The 26445-nt window shown below is 42.5% G+C and overlaps 1 protein-coding gene across 2 annotated transcripts in view; it reads right to left on the reverse strand.

The window, feature by feature from the left end:
• Positions 1-18678, reverse strand: part of LOC117346602 (histo-blood group ABO system transferase-like) — a 187888-nt gene extending 169210 nt beyond the window's left edge. The window contains exons 1-5 of one of the 2 annotated variants that reach the window (XM_033916435.1): positions 18575-18667; positions 18034-18063; positions 14061-14114; positions 6336-6365; positions 5268-5303 (exon numbers count right to left, since the gene is read on the reverse strand). In XM_033916435.1, the coding sequence (XP_033772326.1) occupies positions 5268-5303; positions 6336-6365; positions 14061-14114; positions 18034-18063; positions 18575-18660 (236 nt within the window). In that variant the 5' untranslated portion in view covers positions 18661-18667. Of the gene's footprint in view, positions 1-5267; positions 5304-6335; positions 6366-14060; positions 14115-18033; positions 18064-18574 lie in introns of both variants that reach the window. The other variant, XM_033916437.1, reaches the window with a different exon arrangement.
• Positions 18679-26445: the final 7767 nt, after the last annotated feature.

Genomic DNA, 26445 nt, shown 5'->3' on the forward strand with positions numbered 1-26445 from the left:
GGCAGGATCGATCTTACGCTCCTGCCCCGTGCAGAGCTGTCATCAAAATGTAGTCTTGAGACTACATCAGGAATTCACAGCATGCATTATGATGATGGCTCTGCACGAGGCAGGAGCGTAGGAAGATTGATCCTGCCCTGCGTCATCACTAGACCACCAGGTAAGGTCTGGGGAAGGTCCGGGATGCAGCGTTTCTGTTGTTAAAAATCAAGGGGGAGGTTCCGGCAAAAATCGCGAATAGCCGAATCCGCAGGTAGTGAAACTACGGATTCAGAGGGAGAAGTGTAGACGCCTTCCTCAAAGTTGTAGGCGTCTACCGAGGTTAGTGCCTACTGGCAAATACATTTTTTTAAAGTGATTTTTAATGCTGCATTCAATTAAGGTGCTGATTAAGTCAATTAAAAAATTTAAGGTAGGCACCTAGATTGGACAGTCAGGCCCAATATTTTGTTAAGCAGTATTAGTAGTATTTTCAGTATAATCATGATAAGTAGAGAGAATAGCTAAACAAATTTGGCAATTAGAAGTGTTATTCCTACCATTATGGATAAACAGATTCAGTCAAGCAAATGACAGTAGCTGGAACTAATCAGTCATGAGGATAAACAGCATTGCTGACTCACAAGGTGCTTTAATCGCTAAGAAGAGCAAGCAGACACTTCAGACCAAACGCAAGCATAAATGGGGATGAATACTGCAGCTTCATGAGTGTTTGCGATCAGTAGAGCTAAATAAGCATTCGATTGGATTAGACTAGAGAGCTGCATGGGAACGGGGATGACGGGAATCCCGCAGGACCCATGGGGATCCCACGGGTTCCCCCTTTGGGTCATGGGGATCCTGTGGGGATGCCCCCTAGGGTCATGGGAATCCCGTGGGGATGCCCCCTAGGGTTGTGGGGATCCCGTGGGGACGCCTCCGAGGGTCGCGGAATTCCTGCGGGGCTGGATGTACTCAGCCGTGAGGCTCGTCTTCTACCTACCTGCCCTGCCTGCAGCACACAGCCGAACGGAAGTCTTCCCGATGTCAGTGCTGACGTCAGAGTGAGGGGTTAAGCAAAGCCCTCCCTCCCTCCGACGTCAGCACTGACATCGGGAAGACTTCCGGTCAGCTGTGTGCTGCGGCAGGGCAGGTAGGGAAAAGGCGGGTAGGGCGGTCCGCCCCGGGTGCAGCACAGCCGGCCAGGTCCCCTTACCTTTGTGGCGCTTCCCCGCCCGACCGACATCAGAACAGGCCCGGTCCGACAAACCTCCTTGCCCTATAGCCGCGAATCTGAATTACCTTCTTACAGCAGCTGTAAGAAGGTAATTTAGATTTGCGGTTACAGGGCAGGGAGGTTTATCTGGCCGGGCCTGTTCTGTTGTCGGTCGGGTGGGGAAGTGCCACGAAAGTAAGGGGGCAGGGAGAGAGAAAGGGAGGAGAGGTGGAGTGGAGAGGAAAAGACGCTTAAGGGAAATGGGTAAAACAGGGGGGAGAAGGACGCTGAAAGCACTGGGGAAGATGGGTGGAGAAGGACACTGAAAGGACATGGGTAAGATGGGGGTGAAGGACGCTGAAAGGACATGGGTAAGACGGGGGGGAGAAGGACGCTGACAGGACATGGGGATGATGGGGAGAAAGATGCTGAAAGGAAATGGGGAAGAGAGAGTGGGGAGAAGACGCTGGCAGGGAAGAAGACAGAGATGCCAGACTATGGGGGAAGTGGAGGGAAGAAGATGGGTGCCAGACCAATTTGGAAGGGGGGAAAAAAGGGAGAGGCACAGTAACAGAGCAAATGGAAGACGCAGAAAGAAGAGACAGTGGATGGAAGGAATTGAATGAGAACATGAGGAAAGCAGAAACCAGGCAACAAAGGTATGAAAAGAATTCTATTTCTTTTTTTTTTTTGCTTCAGGATAAAGTAGTATATTAGTTGTGTTGATAAAAATTTATATCAATAAACACTTTCACTAGATCACTTTGCTTTTCACAAACCGTGTCATTATAAATCATTCTTACAAGTAACTGAAGTTATTTAGTGAACACTCAGACCCACAGCTGAGGTCCCAGTGAACAGATCACGGAGCAGCTGTTTTGAGAGACCATCATCGTTGTTCACAGTCTCACCCACCATACAACGGCTAAATAACATCAAATGAAATAACCAACTTAGCTTTGAATGGTGTGGGTAATCAATGTAACTGCTCCGGGCTCCTCCTTTATTCGTACGACTGCATATTTTGTACATATACTGTCGACCCCCCAACCTAGGTTTCACCAACTGGCTTCTTCAGGAGGGGTGCTATAAATATAAAGCAACCAACATTAACACTAAATACTTCAGTTACCACTACTATCTCTATCTTTTCAATAATCACAATTACCTACACCAAACATTCACTCTCCGACTTACCGGCACAACGCACTCCATACTGCACACAGACAAATTAGCTACTGGTGACGGGTTTCCAATCAGCAGGCCACACTTTAAATACACTCCCCTTTTCTCATTCAGTATCATCATCATGACGTCAAACTCGTCACTACCGTTCTCTCGATATACTGTCTCCTTCTACAAATGAAACCATTCGATTTCATTATTTAACCCTGTGGGAGTCAAGGTATGCCATTGAAAAATGAACTTCTGTTCTAGATATAACAAAAATTGGGTAACATCCCCAGTTGTTTTATGGGCATTAGCTATTACAGTATATTTCACATCCTCAATTAAATGCTGCTGTTCAAGCCAATGGCTCACCAGAGGAGCCGACGCGCGTTTGCATCTGATGTTACTTAAATGCTCGGCGATGCGAGTTTTAATCGCCCGCCGAGTGTGCCCAATATAATAAAGCCCACAAGGGCATATAATACAGTACACTACTGCCACAGAAGTACAATTAGTATTAGTTCTTAAATGGTTATTTCATCCGAAAGAACCCGCAATTGTCAGCAGGAATGGTTATTTCATCCGAAAGAGAAAGAGAGGAGTGGGGCCTTGGTATGTGTATTACCCTATTCTAGTAGGAGTCAACAACTTAGACAAATTATTTTGAAGCACTGGTCAGTGTTGCAGGTACATGAGAGCATGAATGAAATTCCATTGTTTGCGTATACTCGAGGCCGTAATCTGGGCCAAATTCTCAAACATCGGGTCCCTGGCCAATACATCGGTAGGGGTCCCCATGTAAGCTGTTCTCATTGTGTATATTGCCCTCATGTCCTCAACACTGACCAAGTGCTTATTCCCCAATCAGGTGGCAAGAAATTCAATGATGGTCTCTCAAAACAGCTGCTCCGTGATCTGTTCACTGGGACCTCAGCTGTGGGTCTGAGTGTTCACTAAATAACTTCAGTTACTTGTAAGAATGATTTATAATGGCACGGTTTGTGAAAAGCAAAGTGATCTAGTGAAAGTGTTTATTGATATTATATCACTTTTGATAAGTAAATTCCCTTGAGGTACAAGATAAAAATTTATAAACATTAGAGGCTCTGGTAGAAACCCGTTTATAAAGTATGTATTCTTCCCAATTAATATTTCCAAATTAATAAAGTCTTTTTGCTTATTTGTAAATGGGTTTCTACCAGAGCCTTTAATTCAGTAGCATAATTAAATGAAATAACTATTTCTGAAGTTTATAGGGATGGGCGGGGACGGAGGGGATTCCTCCCGGGGACGGATGGGGACGGAGGGATTCCTCACGGGGACGGGTGGGTATGGATGGGATTCCTCACGGGGACGGGTGGGGACGGGTGGGACTTTGGTGGAGACGGGTGGGATTTCTGTCCCCACGCAACTCTCTAGATTAGACGTCAGCAGCAAATTTGTGCTGTATAAGAATTCTTTGTGATTAGCTAACACACCTGCCCCAGAAGTTCCTCCCTGCCCCCCTACCCCCCTTTGGATTACAGGTAAGGAAGCATTAGTGCCACAAGTAGGCAAACCAGGATAGCTAATGTAGTGCCTCGGACAGAGAGCGATTAGGTGGGAAGGAGATCCAGCAAGCCTCCCCCCCCCCCTCCATGTCACTTAATGTCGCATATGGGAACAAATCTCAAATTGGGTCATCTCTCTCAGCTTGGTCTGCCATTGAGCGGTGGGAGGGGAGTCCTCGGAAACCCAGTAGGTCAGAATCAGTTTTTTTTTCCCAACAAAAGGGCATTGTACAGAAATCTACATTGGGGAGGTAATAAACCTTGTTCCTGCAGAGAGCCCTAGAAGCCCAGCAGAAAGGTGCCATAGTCACACTCTATAGGCCTATGGAGTACAGACTCTAGGAGGACCAGGGGTAGGCCAGGGGTGAGAGGCCTAGGTGCAGGAGGGACTGAACACCCCTCCTGCTCCCAACTTTTTGGTGCCAGGGGTGGGTGGGCCGTGCCGGCAGGGGGGGGCGAGAGCCGTGCCGGGAGGGCTGTGCCGGGAGGGTAGAGATCGGGACAAAGCAGGGCAAGCAGGAGAGATCGGGGCCTGGGAGGTGTGTTGGGCAGGGCCGGTGGGTGGGGCTAGTGTAGGCTCTCCTGCCTGCCCTGCTCTGCCCCAATCTCTTGCCTGCTCACCGGACTCTCCTGCTCTCTGCCGCCATTCCTCGCAGTTCAGGCCCGCTTTAAAACCATGGGCTTGCACTGCAGGGAACGGCGGCAGAGAGCAGGAGAGTCCGGCAACCAGGCAAGAGAGATCGGGGCAGAGCAGGGAGGCAGGAGCGATCGGGGCTGAGCCCTGACAGCAGTGACAGGAGGCTGCTTCTCCTGTCATTACTGTCAGGGTGTGCGCATGAGCGGGGATCACTCTCTAGTGATAGGTAGGCCCCCGTGGGTAGGGGGCATGTTAACGATCGTCCCCATTTGCATGCAGGCCTTTAGTGAATTCGTTGGCCTGCATGCAAACGGAAACGGATTGCACAAGGTTTGGAGGGTTAGTGAATCTAGGCCTTAAAAAGAATACAGGCCTCAGTAGGAAGTCAACAAAGGCTGCATAGCACTGGAGATGCCCTGTTAACACTTCTAAAAATGGAATAGAAGTGCTAATTGGGTTATTAACCAATTAAATTGCGAGCAGTAATTGAGTGTGTGCCCAGATTTCCAAGTGCAATTAAGAGCACCATACCCAGAACCAGTGCCCTAAAAAAAGAAAAACAAACAACACAGGAAATTAAACAAATCAAAATATTTTTGTCTGTACATCCCTATTAAAGAGTGATCTAATTCATCATTTCCCAGGGAAAAAATATCAAAACTTTAAAAATGCATTTGACATATACAGTATGTATTATATAAAGGTAGTTACTCACGGAGCCTGTGCTATATCAGGTTTGTTATAGTGTGTTCTGGAAAGAGAGAGCAGAAGTTGGAAATGGGTAAGGGTGGATGGAAAACAGAAAAAATCCCTCAGGTTTGTAAGGCATTAACAACTGGGTGACATAATGTGCAGGATTGTTAATTCAAATCCCAGCACCGGGACTTAGACTTTCACAGATACGTTATATATGATTATAACTGGCTAATGAGTATTGCAACTAACATGTCTGTGTAAGTGGTCTTGAAATCAACAATTTATAACCCAAGTCCCATAAAGATACACGTACACATCGCTGAGGTATTATCCTTACTTTTACAGAGGATCCTCACTTTTTCTGTACTGTCCTTGTTCTTGGCTGTTCTGAAAAAAGGTTTTCAGAACTATTGTTCAAGACGCCAAAGCCAAAAGTGGCCAAGACATCAGAAGAAACGCTCTTAGCTATGTCAGAGAAAACACGCTTAGCCCAGTGTCTGCACCTCAAGGTAATATGGAGAAGGTGAGTAAAATTTCGGTCTTTTTCATTTGAAAGGAAGCTCTGGAATGAGAGGGCATAGGATGAAGTTCAGAGGTGATAGGCTCCGGAGTAATCTAAGGAAAGTCTTTTTTACAGAAAGGGTGATAGATGTGTGGAACAGTCTCCCAGTAGAGGTGGTGGAGACAGAGGCTGTGTCTGAATTTAAGAGGGCCTGGAATAGGCATGTGGGATCTCTCGGAGAAACAAAGAGATAATGGTTACCGTGGATGGGCCATTTGGCCTTTATCTGCCATCATGTTTCTATGAAGGTTGCTTGAGTTGCCGGTTGAAAATAGGTGATCTTAACAATCACAGGTCACATCAATAAAGCCTTATCTTCATGGGTATCTGATCAATTTTTCTTATGATTGATCACAGAGGGGAATTGCTCTTGCTCAGTTTAAAGACCACGTGATTTTGTACATATCTTTCAGGATTAAATGGTTAATTTTTAATTATAGACTTTGGGACTTTTTTGATAATGAATTGGAATGACTACAGATCTCCTCCTAACCTTGAATGCAAATTTATAGACCACATATTCACCTTAAAGGTGACGATCCATTCGCTGGCACCCTGGTAAATGTGAGAAAAGAAAAACATTGATGTCATATTTCAAGTTCGTTATGATTCTTTATACAGGTAATCTAATATAAAAGGAAATTGCCTGACATTTCATAATTTCTTTGCGAAAATCAATGTTTTCCCTGGCATACAATCAAATCCTTCTGATTACCCTCTTCTTCCTCTAGTCCAAACCATGTATTTAATTTTATTTCAAATAATGTTGTAGACTTAACTACTTCTAGACAAATGTTCTATGTTTTTTTATTTTCATGAATCTTTGAGATAAATTTCAAACTTTAGCACAGAGACAGAGGGTGACCCGTCAAATCCGCACACGACAATAGCGTGCATGGACAAGTGCACGCACTGAATAGGAGGTGAGCCGTCAAATGCATCCCAACAGTGGATACTATTTTGTCTTTTTGAGGAATACAAAGTAACCCTCTTTTTTGAGGGGAGGTTGGGGGAAACCCCCCACTACACTTAACAAATTCATTTCCTATCTAGTGTTAGGGTAAGGTTTACATATGATTATGGGAACCATTTACATAACTGGATATCTGGAAGGTCCTGATTTGCTCAGACTCCTCAGGCCCCATCCCTTGGGAGGGGCTTGAGGCGCCTCAAGCTCCTCCCAAGGGACGGGGCTTAAGGAATCTGAGCAAATCAGGGCCTTCCAGATATCCACTTATGACAGATTCAGTCACAGGCCGCAATGGTTGTCATGCGCGCTCTTGTCCATGCGTTCAATTGTTGGGGTACATTTGTCGGGGTGCTATTGTCCTGCGCGAATTTGTCGGTGTACCGAGACAAGTTTCAAGTTTTATTTATATTTGATTAATCGCTTAATTAAAATTGTTTCTAAGCTAATTACAATATATAAAAGTAGCATATACTTAAACATAATAATAAAATAAAAAAATAACATACAAGATAGTTAAAAAACTAGCAATTTATACAATGAATACAATTTAAAAAAAAAAAAAGGATTTACATAATAAGTATATATGATGAGCTAATAAATTTATACATTGAGAAAAAAAGACAAAAAAGAAAGAGTTAGGAAAAAAAGCATGGGGAAAAAAAAAAAAGAAGAAAGGGAAAGAGGAAGAGCTCAATAGTAATTTATAAGTTGAAAGCATCCTTAAATAAAAAGCTTTTTAAATTCTTTTTAAAATCGCTTAAGTTATTTTCATCTCTTAATTGTAAAGGTAATGAATTCCAGAGTTGCGGTGCTGATACAGAGAACATATCTTGTCGACGGGTTCAAATAATTTTAGAGAGGGAATCGTTAAGAGTTTATGGTTAGTTGATCGAAGAGAACGTGAGGTACTATATGGAATAAGTACTTTATTTATGAATTGAGGCTCATTAGTATCAAGAATTTTGAATGTCAGTAATAAAATTTTATAGGTAATACAATGATTGATGGGGAGCCAATGAGATTTAATCAGAAAGGGAGTGACATGATCGTATTTTTTACCTTTATAAATAAGTTTAACGGCAGTATTTTGTATAATTTGTAAGCGTTTCTTTTCTTTTTGTGTAATATTAAACATTAGAGAATTGCAATAATCAAGTTTAGAAATGATTAATGAATGAAGTAAAATATTTAGGGATTTTGGTTCTAAAAACTTAGAAATTGACCGAATTAAACGAAGTCTAAAGAAGCATAATTTAACAGTATTATTTATACGATCATGGTAGGAAAGGTTGTTGTCAATAATGACACCAAGTATTTTTAAAGATGATACAATCTCAATAGAAATATTGTCGAGAATGAAAGGAGCACACAGTTTAATTCCTTGTTTCCATGTGAATAGTAAAGCCTTAGTCTTTTGTATGTTTAGGGCTAACATACGAGAGGTAAGCCATTGTTGAACTTTTTCTAATTTTAAATTAATTTGCTGTAATTCTTCTTTATTTTCTGGATCTATTGGGTGAATGATTTGTATGTCATCTACATAACTAAAAGTGGTAAATTTGACATAAAGTCAGTAGAGGAGATAAAAAAATATTGAATAGTAAAGGTGATAAAATGGATCCTTGTGGGATACCATAATTAAGAGTGTAAGGCTTAGAAGTAGAATTATTAAAAGTGACTGTTGATGAATGATTAGAGAAAAACGATTTAAACCAATCAAATATTTGATCACAAATTCCAATGGCTTTTAATCTATTGAGAAGTAATTCATTGTCAATGGTGTCAAATGCAGCAGACAAATCTAATGAGAAAAGGATAATAGACTTGTGATGATCTAAATAATAATGTATATTTGTAGTTAAACCAATCAATGAGTATTCTATAGAATGATTTTTCCTAAATCCTGTTTGATTTGGATGGAGAACATTGGTTGATTCTACAAAATCCGATAGTTGTTCAAATACTATTCGTTCCGTCAATTTAGCTATAGGACGGTAGTTTGAGGTGTCTTCCAAATTAGATTTGTGATCTTTTATTATTGGCAAAATGACAGAGACTGATGTACTTTTTACTAGCAGACTTTACACCCATGAGTCATTTTCCTCTGCTTTACGAGCATAAGCACAAAAAAATTATTTTCTTACGTATACACTAGAATAGATGACATGCACGTCACATATATAAGAGTCTGTCAATGTTATGAGCGCCTCTATGCGTAAGGATACAACCGCCCAGACAAGCATCGTTCTTTGACGTGATTGTTCCTTGAAAACTAACGGCAAGTAATTTTATTTTTTTGCATCAAAGTAATCAAGGCTTTGTTACTGTTTGGATCTTCTTATCTTTGCAAACTTGGATTTTTAGTTCTGACAGAAATTAAATTGAAAAAATGAGAACGATTGCCGATGGTGGATGATGAAATGCGTGTTTTCTTGGCAACTATCGAGCCATGTTTTGAGTTAATGTGAACTCAAAAACAAGCAAATTCATTGCATTGATTAGCAATTCTATTCTATTTTAGTTTCACCGTTGTTACAATTACCCATATATAGCTTAAAGAACTTTAAATAAATAACTCTTCAAATTTAAATTTTTGTTGGTTTTGCAATTTTATAATTTCAGTTATAATGTGCTGCAAAAAACATTGGCTCCATTTAGTGTGCCGTGAAAAACATTTGCTCCATTTAGTATGCCAGAGCTATAAAAGTTTGTGAGACACTGCCCTATTGGGTCAGACCAGGGGTAGGCAATTCCAGTCCTCGAGAGCCGGAGCCAGGTTAGGTTTTCAGGATCTCCATAATGAATATGTATGAGATAGATTTGCATGCACTGCCTCCTTGAGATGCAAATCTATCTCATGCATATTTATTGTGGAGATCCTGAAAACCTGACCTGCCTGTGGCTCTCGAGGACCGGAATTGCCTAATAATAATAATAATAATACTTTATTTTTATATACTGCCATACCACAAACAGTTCTAAGCGGTTTACAAGGGAAGAGACTGTATACAAACTGCGACTTTACAGAGAACTTTCAAAATTACATTGGCATGCTAAGGTTAGTCAGGTTTATCTGGAAGTGTTTTGGAAGTACATCAGATTGAAGTGGGGGTCAGAGAAATTTGTCAAAGGGATAAGTTTTTATTGCTTTCTAAACGTTTGATATAAAAGTACATTTGAGATGAAGTTGGTTAAACATTTACTCCATTTGCCTGCTTTGAATGATAGTGTTCTATCGAGGTATCTCTTGTAGGTCCATCCTTTAGGGATGGAAAAGCAAACAAGTAGGTACTGCGTGTATTAGTTGTGCCTGGGAATTCGAATTGGTGAGACAGATAGGATGGGGGTGAACTTGTCATGGTTTTGAAGCAAAGGCAAGCAAACTTAAAAATGTCCCTTGCTTCCACATGCAGCCAGTGTAGTTTTTTGTAATATGGGCTTACATGGTCTGATTTCTTGAGTCCATAAATGAGACAGACTGCAGCATTTTGGATGACTTTCAGTCGTTTGATGGTTTTTTTGAGAGATCCCAAGTATATAATATTGCAGTAGTCTAAGGTACTTAAGATCAGGGATTGAACCAGCAGTTGACAAGGGAAAACTCGGAAGACCTGTTTCGAAATTTCGAGTTTACGCCCAGCAGTGTCTACGAGGAGCTATCAAGACTCAAGGTGAACAAAGCTATGGGACCGGACAAACTACACCCCAGGGTGCTCAGGGAGTTGAGTGACGTCCTGGTGGAACCGTTATCTGCGCTCTTCAATCTTTCCCTAAGTACAGGAAGAGTCCCGTTGGTTTGGAAAATGGCTAACGTCATTCCACTCCACGAAAAGGGATGCAGGACGGAGGCTGAGAATTATAGACCGGTGAGTCTCACATCGATAGTGAGTAAACTTATGGAAACACTAATCAAACGCCAATTGGATACGATCCTGAACGAGGAGAATCTACGAGATCCCCATCAACATGGTTTTATGAAGGGAAGGTCCTGCCAATCAAATCTGATCAGCTTCTTTGACTGGGTAACAAGAAAGCTGGATATAGGGGAGTCCCTGGACGTCGTGTACTTGGACTTCAGCAAAGCGTTTGATAGCGTCCCACACCGCAGGTTATTGAGCAAGATGGGTTCGATGGGACTGGGTGAAACATTAACCACATGGGTTATGGACTGGCTTTAGAGGTAGACTTCAGAGGGTAGTGGTAAACGGTACCCTCTCCGATACAAACCCCTGGATCAGACTAAAGGTCCATCTAGCCCAGAGGGAGGGAACTCCGGTCCTTGAGAGCCGTATTCCAGTCGGGTTTTCAGTATTACCCCAATGAATATGCATTGAAAGCAATGCATGCAAATAGATCTCATGCATATTCATTGGGGAAATCCTGAAAACCCGACTGTAATACGGCTCTCGAGGACCGGAGTTCCCTACCCCTGATCTAGCCTCATATTCAGTTTGCATCAGTAGCTAATTCAGGTCACAAGTACTTCTTAGATCCCCCCAAAAGTAGCAAGATTCTATACTATTTAACCCCAGCAATAAGTAAGCATTTTCCCAAGGTCTACCTTACATAGAGTGGTCTTAGTGCACCCTTACATGGATCTTTCCTGCATGCTAAGGCCACTTATTGCCATGATCAGAAAATGGCCAGTTTTCTATTTTCAGCATTAATGGCCATGTGCTAATGTTGCCTCTACCATGTGGGCCCTCAGCACTACCCAATTTGTAGGCAGTAAGGACTCGTGCGTCAATCATGTGCTAATCACTTAGCATGCAGCAATGTGGCCCCCCTCTCCATCCTTCAGACAAACACCGTCGGCCATTTTTTAGTGTGTGGATGGTATAAAAAGTTTTGTATGAAAATGCATTAAAAGTGCACTGTTTTAGTAGAGTTTTATGGACATTTGCTGAGGTCAATATCTCCACTTTTTCATATTTGAAATAATAATTAAGAAAGTGATAAGTACAGAAAAGGTGTATATAATTGGTGTTTGTATTTTAGTTTTCTCATAGTAGATTGGTTTTCTACTGTTGATGATTTTGAATTAACTGCTAGCTGTGCTCTAAACTGATGTTATATTAAACTTTAAAACAATGACTAGATCAGGGGTGCCCACACTTTTTGGGCTTGCGAGCTACTTTTAAAATGACCAAGTCAAAATGATCTACAAACAATAAAATTTTAAAAAACACAAAGCACACTTTATATTCCATGGGTTTTCAAAAAGGTCAAGGCAGATGACTTTATGCAATGTCACCTCAGTAACAACTATACAAAAATAGACAAATATACCCCCTGCCTTTTTACTAAACCGCGATAGCAGTTTTTAGCGCAGGGAGCTGCTCTGAATGCCCTGTGCTGCTCTCGATGCTCATAGGCTCCCTGCGCTAAAAAATGCTATTGCAGTTTAGTAAAAGGGAGCTATAGTGCAAAATATAGACAGCAGATATAAATTCTCAAAACGGACACAATTTGATCACTAAATTGAAAATAAAATAATTTTTCCTACCTTTGTTGTCTGGTGATTTCATGAGTCTCTGGTTGCACTTTATTCTTCTGACTGTGCATCCAATATTTCGTCCCTTCTTTCAGCCTGCTGTATGCTTCCAGACCTCATTCCCTCCGCCAACTTTTTCTTCCTGTCTCCCTACCCTCCTTCCCTTTCTTTCTTTTTCTCTTCTTTCTTTCTGTCTCCCTGCTTGCTCCCAAGCCACTGCTGCTGCCATCAGGGAATAGACCTCCAAACTGCCGCCGCCATTGCGGAACAGGACTCCAAACCACCGCCACCCCAAGATGCTAAACTATACTCTAAACCAGTGGTCTTCAATGCAAGGCCCGCGACCATGGCCCAAAGAGTACAAGAGTGCACGCTGGAAACAGGGTATAAACACACTGGATTCTGCTGGGGAGAGGTAGTACAGAGATGCTGGACTGTGGAGATGGGGAAGAAAAGGTAAAAAGAAGCCAGCCTTCTGTGGGAAGAAAGAAGGGAAAGGGGAAGACAGCTATGCCAGATCTCAGGAAGGAAAGGGAAGGAAAGAGATGGAGTGCAGGGATAGAAGGGAAGGAGGGGAGAGAGATATGGCAGACTGCAAGGAGAGGAGATAGCATACCTTGGGAAGGGGGTAAGGGAAGGAAGGGGATGTGAGACTGAGGGAAGGGGTAGGGGAAGGAAGGAAGGAAGGAGAGAGAGAAAGATGCCAGAACACAAAAGGGAAAGGGAAGGAGAGACATATCAGAACACTGGAAAGAGAAGGAGGAAGGGAAAGGAAGGAGAAAGAGATGCCAGACCATGACAGGAAAGAATAGAGAGATATGCTAGACTGCAGAAAGGAGAGGAGATTGATACCAGATCACAGGAAGGGGGGGAAGAAAATGAGATCAATTTGGACATGAGAATTGGGAGGTGACAAAAGTAAGGAGAGAGAGATGCCAGAAAAGGAAAGGAGGAGAGGCCAGACTGTTGGAAGGAGAGAAGAAAGATACTAGACCTTAGGAAGGGGGAAGACAGAGATGTCAGAACATGGAGGGGGAAAGAGAGGGAAGAGATGAGGTACAGGGATGGGAGGAATGGGGAAAGGAAGATAGATATAAAAAAATGCTGTTTATAGATTGATGGGAATAAGACAGAAAGAGGGAGGAGTTGGTGCACATGGATGGAAAAGAGAGGAAGACATGATAGACAGATTGAGAAGAAAGCAGAAAAATGGAAGAAAGTTGAATGTTATAAGTTAATACCAAAGATGGATGTAGGACAGAAAGTAAAGGTGAAGCCAATGCTAGAAAATGGATAAGAAGGGCCTGGAAACAGCCAGAGACTGGGAAAAGATGATTAGAAAAATAAAATCACCAGACAGTTTTGAGAATTTACATCTGTTGTCTATATTTTGCATTGTTCAGGAAGAAATTAATTTCTTTCTATTTCTCTAGTGTTGTAATGCATGCAGACCCTGGCATCTTAGGGTTTTCTTTGTGTATATTAGGATTTTTAGTTTGTGGTTCTGTATTTGCATAGGGTTTATCTGTGTTCTGCACGTGTAACTGAAGCCAGGTGTTCTGGTAGGAATGAATGTTGAGAAGCATTATTGGTATCATGGCCCCAAGTAGGAAGATGTTTGTCAGCTCCTTCAGCCCTTATGGATCTAAAATGGCACTCATTTAAAAATTAGCGAAGACCACTGCTCTAAACTATCCTTGTAACAAAAAAAAAGAAAAAACACTGAAATTACCATATCTGCCTTTTCCTAATTCTGAATACCATTTCCGAGCAGATAAGCACTCACCAATGCAAATTTCCTCCCATCAGCAGGTCCTGGCTTGGTATCTGTTCTGGATTTCTGTAGGTAAGATTATTGGTAAAATATGTAAAAATTAGGGCTGTGCATTCATTTGACATAAAATGAGAAATGTCAGTTCACATAATTTTCTGCTTGAAATGGTAGAAAAGAACCCGAAACGGGGAAGGGGTAAAACACGGACCTCACAGATCTCAACTGCACATCCTTAGAAATCTTCTACCTTCGGTTTTTGACAGCTGCAGTTTCTGATTTCATTGAGGTCTATCAGAGAAACAGCAGCTGTCAAAGCCAAGGGAAGCAAATGTTTATGGAAATGCAGTTGAGATCCTACATCCTGCACTTTTGTTCAGAATAGGTGAAATCATTTAAAATGAGTGGGCTGCTGTTTAGGGATTTTCCTTGGACCATTTAATTGACGGATCCTCATAAACAGCAGAAGTGAAGGAGCCATAACCTATGCTGAGACTAAAAGTAACAAAACTTTACAATTTCATAAGCTAAGGAAGTTGTTTAAGAGGTTAGCGTAACTGCCTGAGAGCCTGGGGATCTGGGTTCAAGACCAGCTTTAACCTATAAAAATAAGTCTTCCTGCCCCAGCACTGGGGTAAAATGCGGACCTCCCTTAGCAGCAGTGTTTCCTCAAATTAATTATTATTAAGACTATCAACACAGATTTTTGAGGGGTCAGAAACTGCAACTGCAGTGGTGGAAAGAGGGAGTAAAATGCGGTCATGAAATCAGAAATCGCAGCTATCAAAAACGGAAGGAAGCAAATTTTTAAGGACGTGCAGTTGACATCCACGAGGTCCGTGTTTTACCCTTTCCCCCTGAAAATTTAGAGGAGAGGGTGCATATTAGTAGTTTGCATTCATCTAAAAGAGCGTGCCCTCAATGGTGTAGTAAGAGGGGGGGTGGGCTGGACCACCCCGGATGCCATCTTGGTGGGGTTGTCGACACCTCTCCACCCCCCATGCCACATTCGTGCCCTCCCTTCCCTCTCCCTGTACTTCTTTAAATATTTGCCATTGCAGGAAACTTCTCTGGCCTGTTGCTAGCGCTGGTTTGACTCCCCTCTGAAATCACTTCCTGGTCGCGGGGACAGGAAGTGACATCAGAGGTGAAGCCAATGCTAGTGTAAGCAGCAAACCGGAGAAGTTGCTCACACTGGGGAGAGGGAAGGGAGGGTGTGAATGTGGCATGGGGGGGGGGGCAGAGAAGGAGTAGGGGGGTTATGAGGGCACAAGGGGAACCACCATCCTGGGTGCCTCCTACCCTCGCTATGCCACTGTGAGCCCTCTTTCAAAGAAACTGTATATTTTCCATAAAGAGTGCAGCCTCTTTCCTGATAATACACATGTATACAGCATGCACGAATAGGACTCAATTCTACACAGTTCGTTCTCATTATTTGCTGTAGTATACTTTGCAAAAAATGTTTGCAAACCACCAAATCATGAATATCGAAATGCTGAGTCTATAGGAAAATACTGGTTAGGTTCTAGCAGTATACTTTGCGCCACGGAAAGTGAACTGCATAAGAACATAGGAATTACTGCTGCTGGGTCAGACCAGTGGTTCATCCTGCCCAGCAGTCTGCTCACGCGGTGGCCCTTAGGTTAAAGACCAGTGCTCTATGAGTCCAGCCTCACCTGCGTACGTTCCAGTTTAGCAGGAACTTGTCCAACTTTGTCTTGAATCCCTGGAGGGTGTTTTCCCCTATAACAGACTCTGGAAGAGCATTCTAGTTGTCTACCACTCTCTGGGTGTAGAAGAACTTCCTTACGTTTGTATGGAATCTATCCCCTTTCAGCTCATTCTTCCTACTTTGGAGAGGGTGAACAATCCGTTTTTATCTACTAAGTCTATTCCCTTCAGCATCTTGAACGTTTCGATCATGTCCCCTCTCAGTCTCTTCTTTTCAAGGGAGAAGAGGCCCAGTTTCTCCAATCTCTCAATGTATGGCAACTCCTCCAGCCCCTTAACCATTTTAGTCGCTCTTCTCTGGACCCTTTCGAATAGTACTGTGTCCTTCTTCAACTACGGTGACCAGTGCTGGATGCTGTACTCCAGGTGAGGGCGTACCATGGCTCGGTACACTGGCATGATAACCTTCTCCGATCTGTTCGTGATCCCCTTCTTTATCATTCCTAGCATTCTATTCATCCTTTTCACCGCCACCGCACATTGCGCGGACGGCTTCATCGACTTGTCGATCAGAACTCCCAAGTCTCTTTCCTGGGATGTCGCTCCAAGTACCGCCCCAGACATCCTGTATTCGTGCATGATATTTTTGTTACCAACATGCATCACTTTACACTTACCCACGTTGAACCTCATTTCTCGAGCTTGGTTATGTTACGTTACAGATCTTCATAATCCCCTCGCGTCCTCACTACTCTGAATAACTTCGTATCATCCGCAAATTTAATCACCTCACTCGTCATACCAATGTCTAGGTCGTTTATAAAGATGTTGAAGAGCATGGGCCAAACACTGATCCCTGCGGCACTCCACTGGTGACGCTCTTCCAGTCCGAATATTGTCTCATTTACCCCACTCTCTGTTTCTCATGCTCCAGCCAGTTTTTAATCCACATGAGTATTTCACCCTCGATTCCATGGCTCGCAATTTTCTGAAGTAGTCGTTCACGTGGAACCTTGTCAAACGCCTTCTGAAAATCCAGACATACAACGTTGACCAGGTTGCCCTTGTCTATCTGCCTGTTTATTCCTTCAAAGAAGTGCAGCAAATTCGTCAAACACGGTCTGCCTTTGCTGAAACCGTGCTGACTGGTCCTTATCAGCCCGTGTCCATCAAGGTGATCAATGATGCGGTCCTTTATCAGCACCTCTACCATCTTTCCTGTGTCCGTCAAGGTGATCAATGATGCGGTCCTTTATTAGCGCCTCACCAGTCTGTAGTTACCCGGATCCCTCCTCGAACCTTTCTTGAAGATCGACGTAACATTCGCCACCTTCCAGTCTTCCAGAATCTTTCCCGATTTGATCGACAGATTGGCTATTAGTTGAAGCAGTACAGCTATAGTCGCTTTCAGTTCCTTAATGACCCTCGGATGGTTGCCATCCGGTCCCGGGGATTTATCGCTTTTTAGCCTATCAATCTGCCTGCATACCTCATCTAGACTGACCGTCATCCCTGTCAGCTTCCCTTCTTCGTTTCCAGCATATAGCCTGATGGGTTCCGATATGATGTGTATATCCTCTTCGGTAAATACAGACACAAAAAATGTGTTCAGTTTGACGACAATTTCTTTGTCTTCTTTAAGCACTCCCTTTATTCCATGTCATCCAACAGTCCCACCTCTTCCTGCAGATTCTACTGGGAGAATAGGGCTGGGATCAAGACTCTACTCCCCCTTACCTCCACCTGCTGTAGGCATTCCCTGGGCCTATTGTATGTCCTGGTGGTCCATCAGTGAGCCGAGACAGGAACAATCCCTCCCGTCTCCTATCTCAGCTGACTATGAAAGCTGCCGCCTCTAAAGCCTACCTTTAAAAGCCCTGGAGGTCCAGTGGTTAACCGGGGCAGGAGTGATCTTTCTATGCTCCTGCTCTATGTAGAGACACTATCTAAAATGGCTGCCATGAGTTCCCGTGGCAACCTTGCAAGACCGCAGGAACTCATTAGGTTGCCGATGGACCTGGAAAGATTTACTTGAAACATGACAAAAAAATCCCACTTGGATTTAATGAATTTGTCTTTTGAAATCCACACCCAAGCTGAATGACAATTTTGGTACAGCAAGCAGGGTTTTTCGCCAGAGACAAATTACAGTTGAAACTGAAACCTGCTGTAAGGCTAAAACCAAAATGACAAGTTAGTGCACAATCACAGTATATGAAAAAAGTTTTTTTAAGTGGTTTTGTTTTTTCTTTGTGGGGCCTGATTTATAAATTTGGCCCCAACTGTAATAATTTTATTGAGAAAGTATACAGACCTCCAACTTAGAGATCCGACCTCTGGCCACCTGTTCAAGAAAAGAAATATATTGAATTATTTCACGGTTCCGACCTCTGTCACCTTCACCCAAACTCTTTTTGAAGTGTCTACTTCCTTCTCCATGACACAGTGGTTTCTCACATTCCATTAACAGATAAGGACCTCTTAGCCAGCCCCTTGGGGTTAAATTCTATATATGACACCACAAAAGTCAGCCCACCTCCTCCCCCCAAAAAAAGCACTAATCTATAAGTCACACTTAAAGTTAGGCATGGTTTATGGAATAGCACTTACACTTAGGAACAACGACTAAAGTTAGGCACAGCCATTTGCATCGACAAAAAAGTAATAGAAATGCCTGCACCGAATTTAGGCATATTTACCGAGATACTATAATTATGCATATAATTGAAAGGAATACCCTGCTACAATGTATCCTTTCCCTACAGTGTCATGCAACATTTAACACTTAACTTAGATGCTCATTGAGCACCTTCTGAATGACGCCATTTTGGGAATCCGGGCCTCAATGTACCTACTTTGAAATTAAAAATCCAGTCATGGTCCCCAAGATGAATGTCAAGAATGAGACGTGTGTTTTAGAGAAGTCTTTAAACATCTTCATCCTGAAAATAAAGAATTCCTTTTAGCATGGCATTTGTTGATTTGAAAAGCTCAGCAAGAAGGGATTTGGCGCTTAAGAACATAAGAACATAAGAACATAAGAACTGCCTTCTCCGGATCAGACCTTCGGTCCATCAAGTCCGGCGATCCGCACACGCGGAGGCCCTGCCAGGTGTACACCTGGCGTAATTTATATTCCACCATATCCTTATATGCCTCTCTTAAGGAGATATGCATCTAGTTTGCTCTTGAAGCCTAGGACGGTAGATTCCGCAATAATCTCCTCTGGGAGAGCATTCCAGGTGTCAACCACTCTCTGAGTGAAGCAGAACTTCCTGACATTAGTCCTGAACCTGTCCCCCCTTAGCTTCATTACATGTCCTCTAGTCCGTGTCAAATTGGACAATGTAAATAATCTTCTCTGCTCTATTTTGTCGATTCCTTTCAGTATTTTGAAACAGCAGATTAGCAAGAAGTGTCGTAAGGTCTCAAAAGCTCATTTACAGCAGCGTCCTCTTTTCTTTGTCCTTCAGAAGATATCACAACCTATCAAAATTCCCATTTTTTTCTGGATCACTATGGCAATTAGCGTTTTAGGCTACGTGACACAGTAGAAAATTAGGAATAAGTGGAGCCTGGTAGCTAATAAAATACAGTGAACAAACAGAAAGAAAAAAAATCCCAGAAGAACTCACTCCACAGAAAAAAAATAGAAATGCTTGACACAGTAGAACACTGAAGTAATTTGGGTTCGTTTTCCATGCTTAATTTATAGATAATTTTCAAAAGAAAATTACCCAGTTTCCCTTTGAAAATTAGTTAGTGATAAGTGTAGCCTGTTAGCTAATAAAATACAGTAAACAGAAAAAAAAAAAATCCCAGAAGAATTCACTGCATACGTTCTGGTTCAGCAGGAACTTGTCTAACTTTGTCTTGAATACCTGGAGGGTGTTTTCCCTTATAACAGCCCCCGGAAGAGTGTGCTAGATTTCTACCACCCTCTGGGTAAAGAAGAACTGGTTTTGTCCTGCAGAAGTAACATCCTGGTTGGCATTGCAATGTTTAATGTGTAGACTGATTCTAGTCTTTAGCATCTGGCTCTTTTTACCCATCCACCTTTTCCTGTCACTCACTCACCCAGCTCTCCCTGTCTCTCGCCTTGCCCACCCCTTCTCTGCCACTGGATTGCTTTTATTACATTACATTACATTACGGATTTCTATTCCGCCTGTGCCTTGCGGTTCTAGGCGGATTACAATATAGAAAATATCTGGGACATTCCAGTAGAATTACATTTCAGGATAGGAGTAAGTTACAGGAACAGTGAAGAGTTATGATATTACAATTTCACAGAAGATATTACTTATTACAGAAGATAATACATATAGCAGAAGATAATGCATTTTGCAGAGGTAATACATGTCAACTCGATCAGTTAAGTCGGGTGTAGTGTAGAAGAGTTACAGTACATTCTTGAAGGAAGCGATAGGCAATAAGAAAAATTCATTCAGGGAATGGAAAAAGGACAAAACTGAAGGGAACCAGAAGGAGCACAGGAAGTATCAAAAAGAATGTCACCGTGTGGTTCGAAAAGCCAAAAGAGAGTATGAAGAGAGGCTAGCCAGGGAGGCACGAAATTTCAAACCGTTCTTCAGATATGTTAAAGGGAAACAGCCAGCTAGGGAGGAGGTAGGACCGCTGGACGAAGGAGACAGGAAGGGAGCAGTGAAGGAGGAGAAAGAAGTCGCAGAAAGACTCAACATGTTCTTCTCGTCTGTATTTACAAACGAAGACACAACCAACATACCGGAACCTGAACAAATCTTCAATGGAAATCAAGCAGAAAAATTAACATCCATGGAAGTGAGCCTTGATGATGTACACAGGCAGATAGAAAAACTTAAAACTGACAAATCCCCGGGTCCGGATGGAATCCATCCCAGGGTTCTGAAGGAATTAAAGGAGGAGATAGCGGAACTACTGCAGCAAATTTGCAACCTATCCTTGAAAACAGGCATGATCCCGGAGGATTGGAAGATAGCCAATGTCACGCCCATCTTTAAAAAGGGATCAAGAAGTGACCCGGGAAACTACAGACCAGTGAGTTTGACCTCGGTTCCGGGGAAACTGACGGAAGCACTGATTAAAGAACACATCGATGAACATCTGGAAAGAAACGAACTTTTGAAAACAACCCAACATGGTTTCTGCAGGGGGAGATCGTGCCTAACGAACTTATTGCACTTCTTCGAAGGAATTAACAAACGGATGGACAGAGGAGACCCCATAGACATCATATACCTTGATTTCCAAAAAGCCTTTGACAAGGTGCCTCACGAACGTCTACTCCGGAAACTGAAGAACCATGGAGTGGACGGAGACGTACATAGATGGATCAGAAACTGGTTGGCGGGTAGGAAACAGAGGGTAGGGGTGAAGGGCCACTACTCGGACTGGATGGGAGTCACGAGTGGTGTTCCGCAGGGTTCAGTGCTAGGGCCGCTGCTATTTAATATATTCATAAATGATCTAGAAACAGGCACGAAGTGTGAGATAATAAAATTTGCGGACGATACAAAACTATTTAGTGGAGCTGGGACTAAAGAGGAATGCGAAGAATTGCAAAGGGACTTGAACAAATTGGGGGAATGGGCGGCGAGATGGCAGATGAAGTTCAACGTTGAGAAATGTAAAGTATTGCATGTTGGAAACAGAAACCCGAGGTACAACTATACGATGGGAGGGATATTATTGAATGAGAGCAACCAAGAAAGGGACTTGGGGGTAATGGTGGACATGACAATGAAGCCGACGGCACAGTGCGCAACAGCCGCTAAGAAAGCAAATAGAATGCTAGGCATAATCAAGAAGGGTATTACAACAAGGACAAAAGAAGTTATCCTGCCATTGTATCGGGCGATGGTGCGCCCGCATCTGGAATACTGCGTCCAATATTGGTCTCCGTACCTTAGGAAGGATATGGCGTTACTCGAGAGGGTTCAGAGGAGAGCGACACGCTTGATAAAAGGGATGGAAAACCTCTCATACGCTGAGAGATTGGAGAAACTGGGTCTCTTTTCCCTGGAGAAGAGGAGACTTAGAGGGGATATGATAGAGACTTATAAAATCATGAAGGGCATAGAGAGAGTAGAGAAGGACAGATTCTTCAAACTTTCGAAAAATAAAAGAACAAGAGGACACTTGGAAAAGTTGAAAGGGGACAGATTTAAAACGAATGCTAGGAAGTTCTTCTTTACCCAACGAGTGGTGGACACCTGGAATGCGCTTCCAGAGGGAGTAATAGGGCAGAGTACAGTACAGGGGTTTAAGAAAGGATTGGACAATTTCCTGCTGGAAAAGGGGATAGAGGGGTATAAATAGAGGATTACTGCACAGGTCCTGGACCTGTTGGGCCGCCGCGTGAGCGGACTGCTGGGCATGATGGACCTCAGGTCTGACCCAGCAGAGGCATTGCTTATGCTCTTATGTTCTTATGTAAGAGATAGTATGGATGAGTGATTCCGAAGTCGTTGAATGGGAACTCATTGGGCGGTGGTTAGAGTGATGGGAGATATTTTTTGAACAGTAGTGTTTTTATTTCTTTGTGGAACTCTTTTATGTCTGTTGTTTTGGTCAGTAATTTAGAGATGTCAGTCTATTTTGGCTGCCTGTGTCCTGTGTTTCACTTATGTACATATTCTGATATTTGACAACATTTGCTTATTTCTGATCGGAAAAAGAAGGGGTACCTTTGAAAGCTAATCCAAAATTTATTAAATTAGCCCAATAAAAAGGATTATTGCCTTATTTCCTTAGTAACCAGTGCCTAGAAGTGAGATGGTGGGACCTGATATAGAAGAAAAGTTAATGCAGAATCTGATTTCTTTGTAGCAGGGCTAGAATTTTAAGTGTGGCTTTGTAAAGTCTGATAAATGGGGGTTTGTCTAACGATATCATGAATGTGATAATGTGAGCCGCTTAGTTTATTAAACGGATTATAAATATTTTAAATAATAAAATAAAAGGTTTCATTTATGTTTTGCTTTATTTCTATATATTACATTTAAAAGTGGACTAACACGGCTACCACGCCATTTTATTCCATAGGGAATGCAAACTAGTATTAGAAATGATCGACAATCTAAAATATAGAATGATGAAATGCTAATATAAAGAAATAGGAGAAATGCATACAAGTTTACCTTTCCACGCAGTAGCCCTGTTCTCAGCTCTCTCTGCCAGGATCTTTCTCTCTCTCTCCAAAACTATACCTGTCAAGACTTTTGCTTGCTTATCTTTTCCAAATTGCACACATAAGTTAACCAGTAACTTTTGTGTAACATAGGGTGTATTTCTTCACTCATTACAGGTGCAAGGGCAGATACAGTCAGTTATAATTTTATTTCCCTGAATGGAGAGGTGGTTAGGCTGAGGGAAGGCTTCTTTAAGCTCTCAGAGTCAGGCTTAAGAGGCTAATGAATCTCTTAGACCAGTGTTCTTCAACCACCGGTTCATGGACCAGTGCCGGTCCACAGAAATTTCCTGCCAGTCCACAGGGCCAGCACGTGTATCAGGCCCATAACAGCGTTCTTCAACCACCGGTCCATGGACCGATGCCGGTCCACAGAAATTTCCTGCCGGTTCACAGGGCCAGCACGTGCATCAGGCCCAAAACAGTGTTCTTCAACCGCCGGTCCACGGTGCGATCGATGCGGCGTTATCTTCGAGCCAGCATCCTCTTCCTGACTCAGTGCACAAAGCCACGGGCAGTGGCTCCTACGGGCATCCTGCGCCTGAACCGGAAGCCTTCTCTCTGACGTTGCAGCATCAGAGGGAAGGCTTCCAAATGATGCACAGGACGTGCAAGGTGCAATTAGTACTATTATGGGGGCGGGGTCTGGGGTGGAGATTGTGTAGAGATGGGCGGGGTCTGGCCCACGACTTAGCCCAGTGTTCTTCAACCGCCGGTCCACGGACCGATACCGGTCCACAGAATAATTCTTTTATTTCTGACAGTCAATAGGTGTAAAAAGGTTGAAAAACACTGTCTTAGACCCTAATTAAGTTCCTTTCAGTACAACTTTTAGGAGGTGGGTGTGAAATGAAAATATGCAGTGTGTGGTATTCATATTAATATTTGTATATGTAGCTGAACTCTCAAGATGCAGCAGCCTCTCTGTTAACTGGAACTCAAATTAACCAGAATTCTTAAGCAACCAGAAAAAATAGAAATAACATCAAAGCTATGCTGTAATATTTAAATATAAATGAAAATAAAAACAATTTCTGGCACAAATTTAAGTGTAAACTTGGCACGCCACACCTGAGTACACCCACACTTTACATACCACAAGTCTGGTCGTTTATCTGAATCAGTTTATGGTATGGCATAGTATGGGGTGTTTTGCCTATGGTCAGGGAATAACTGAAACTAATAAAAGACCAGCAAAACCAGTCTGCTTGCTTGCTATCCTGACTGTTACAGAAACCAAGAACAGTAAAACCAGGAGTTTAGTTAGGGAAGCAGAAATCTAGCTTGTATAACCATGGACTCATCAGTTCTCACCCTATATAAGAAAAGGGACTTTCCCCCAGAATCTGAATCCATCTTGTTGCAACCACAGGGAAGTCCTGCGATCCACCCCATCTATCAATCAAAGGGGGTTCCCGATTGTGAAGGATGGTGCTGCCTGGGATCACAGGGAAGTTATTCTATTCTTAAATTCATATATATCTATATCTATCTATCTATATATATGTATGATAAAGGGTTATTGTCTTGCATTTATATTGTCTGTGTGATTTTCTGAGTGTCACTTATCATCCCATCTGGCAGAAATAAGTGGAAGAACAGGGGGTATAGTATTAGTTAGGCCTATTTTTAATAGTAACTCTCAAGCAACCAGAAACTACATTAATCCAGCACCTATCAATTCCCATGGGTGCTGGTTAACTGAGAGTCTACTGCATCTATTCCCGTTGCATTTTGATTGAAATGACAAGTAAAAAACCCTTGAAAGTTGGGGTTTTCCCTGTGTTGTAATTAGAGTATGCTCTTTCTGAAGTGCACATAGAGGGGCATAATTGAAAGGAACGTCTAAGTCCGTTTTCTTCCAAGTCGCAAGTCGTCCAAAGTAAAAAATAGCTTAGGACACATTTTCGAAAAATACGTCCACATTTTTTTCGTCTAACTATATACATCCTGCTGATATGATCGTCCAAGCCGCTAAATCGTCCATTTTAATACCACATTTTCGTCCAACTTTTCGTCCAAGTCAAAAACGCCTAGAACAAGCCCTGTTGGACATGGGAGGGGTCTACAAAGTGATGGACTGAATACCCAGACATGGCACCTAAATAGTGGGGTACCTTACAGGGCATTGCTGTGAACTTCACAAAAAGGGTGCCATGTCTTCATCTCACTACAGCTCCCTTATAGGTCATGGTGAACACCCCAAATCACCTCCAGAATACCCTAGACACACTTATCTACCACCCCAATAGCCCTTTTGGCTGCGGGATTCACTTATATGCTAGTAAAAAAAGGGTTTTGGGGTATATAGGGGAGTGCACATGTTTCAATATCAATGCAGTGATTACAGGGGCTTATGGGCATGGGTCCACCTCTCTATGGCTTCCTAACCCACCCCCAAGATGGTTTAAGACGCCTCTGTGCAGCACGACTAGGCTTTCCTATGCCAGGCTGCCAGATGATGATGTTCTGGAGGCTGTAGGAAGATTTATGGTAGACTAAGCAGTTTCATAAACAAGTTACGTCTCTGTTAGTTTTGTCTAGGGAAAACCAGATTCAGCTTTATTGCCTGTTTACACGACATACACCCAGGCTAATGAGAAATATCTTTATTATGGAAATAGAAAAATATAATTCACAAGCCAGCTGCAATTTCTACATATTGTTCACAAAATATCTGATTACACAAATGAAACTCAGTACCTAATTATCTCAATCCAATTTTAGACAATTAAGTAATTCTACGTGTTACACACACTAAACAATTCCTTATAATAATAATCCCTGATTAGCAAATGATTATATTATCACCAATGGAGCTTTTCAACCCTTGTCCTATCACAATTGGATCCTTATCTAATTCCCAAGCTAATAAGACAGTAATTTCCGTATTCTCACCTATTGATCAGCCTCTTGCACAAATTAGGTGAAATGGAAACTTTTCTTGTCAGCCGTGGTAGATGGAAGAAGTCCTTTGTTAAAGGTATGTGTTGGTCAGTCCTGGGTAAGGCAATAAATCATCAGCAAACAAGTTCCTATCCGTGCTGAATTCAGAGCTGTTTAAAAAGTCCAAATTTCTCTCTCTTAGGCAGAGAGTCACACGAGGTAACTTACAGGTCTAATTATTAAAAAGAAAGGTTACGTATAGAACACCTGTGTGAAGATGTGAGTTCTCCCGCACCTTAACACAGACTAACTAATTAATTAGCACCTTCTTCTTTTCTTGGATCTCATCAGATGACTTCCTCGGACCAATCCAGAAACAGAACTTGGATGAATAGCCTTTCTGTGGAAAGTATCATATAGGCTGGTAGACCCAGGGCCGTTAGACAGATAAGAACAGGATAATTTCCCCCATATTCACACAGTCCTATAATGAAGGCACAGATGAATGTCCTTGAGTAGAATAACATTCTGGTACATACCCATAATGCATCAGGCAGAAACAGCAAAGCTGTGTACTTCTTTCTTCTTGCAATTCATGCTGGAAAAATCTCATGTTCAGCAGAAAGATTTCTTGAGACAATGGTTCAG

Source organism: Geotrypetes seraphini, chromosome 12, assembly GCF_902459505.1.
Source record: "Geotrypetes seraphini chromosome 12, aGeoSer1.1, whole genome shotgun sequence".
Classification (NCBI taxonomy): Eukaryota; Metazoa; Chordata; class Amphibia; order Gymnophiona; family Dermophiidae; genus Geotrypetes; species Geotrypetes seraphini.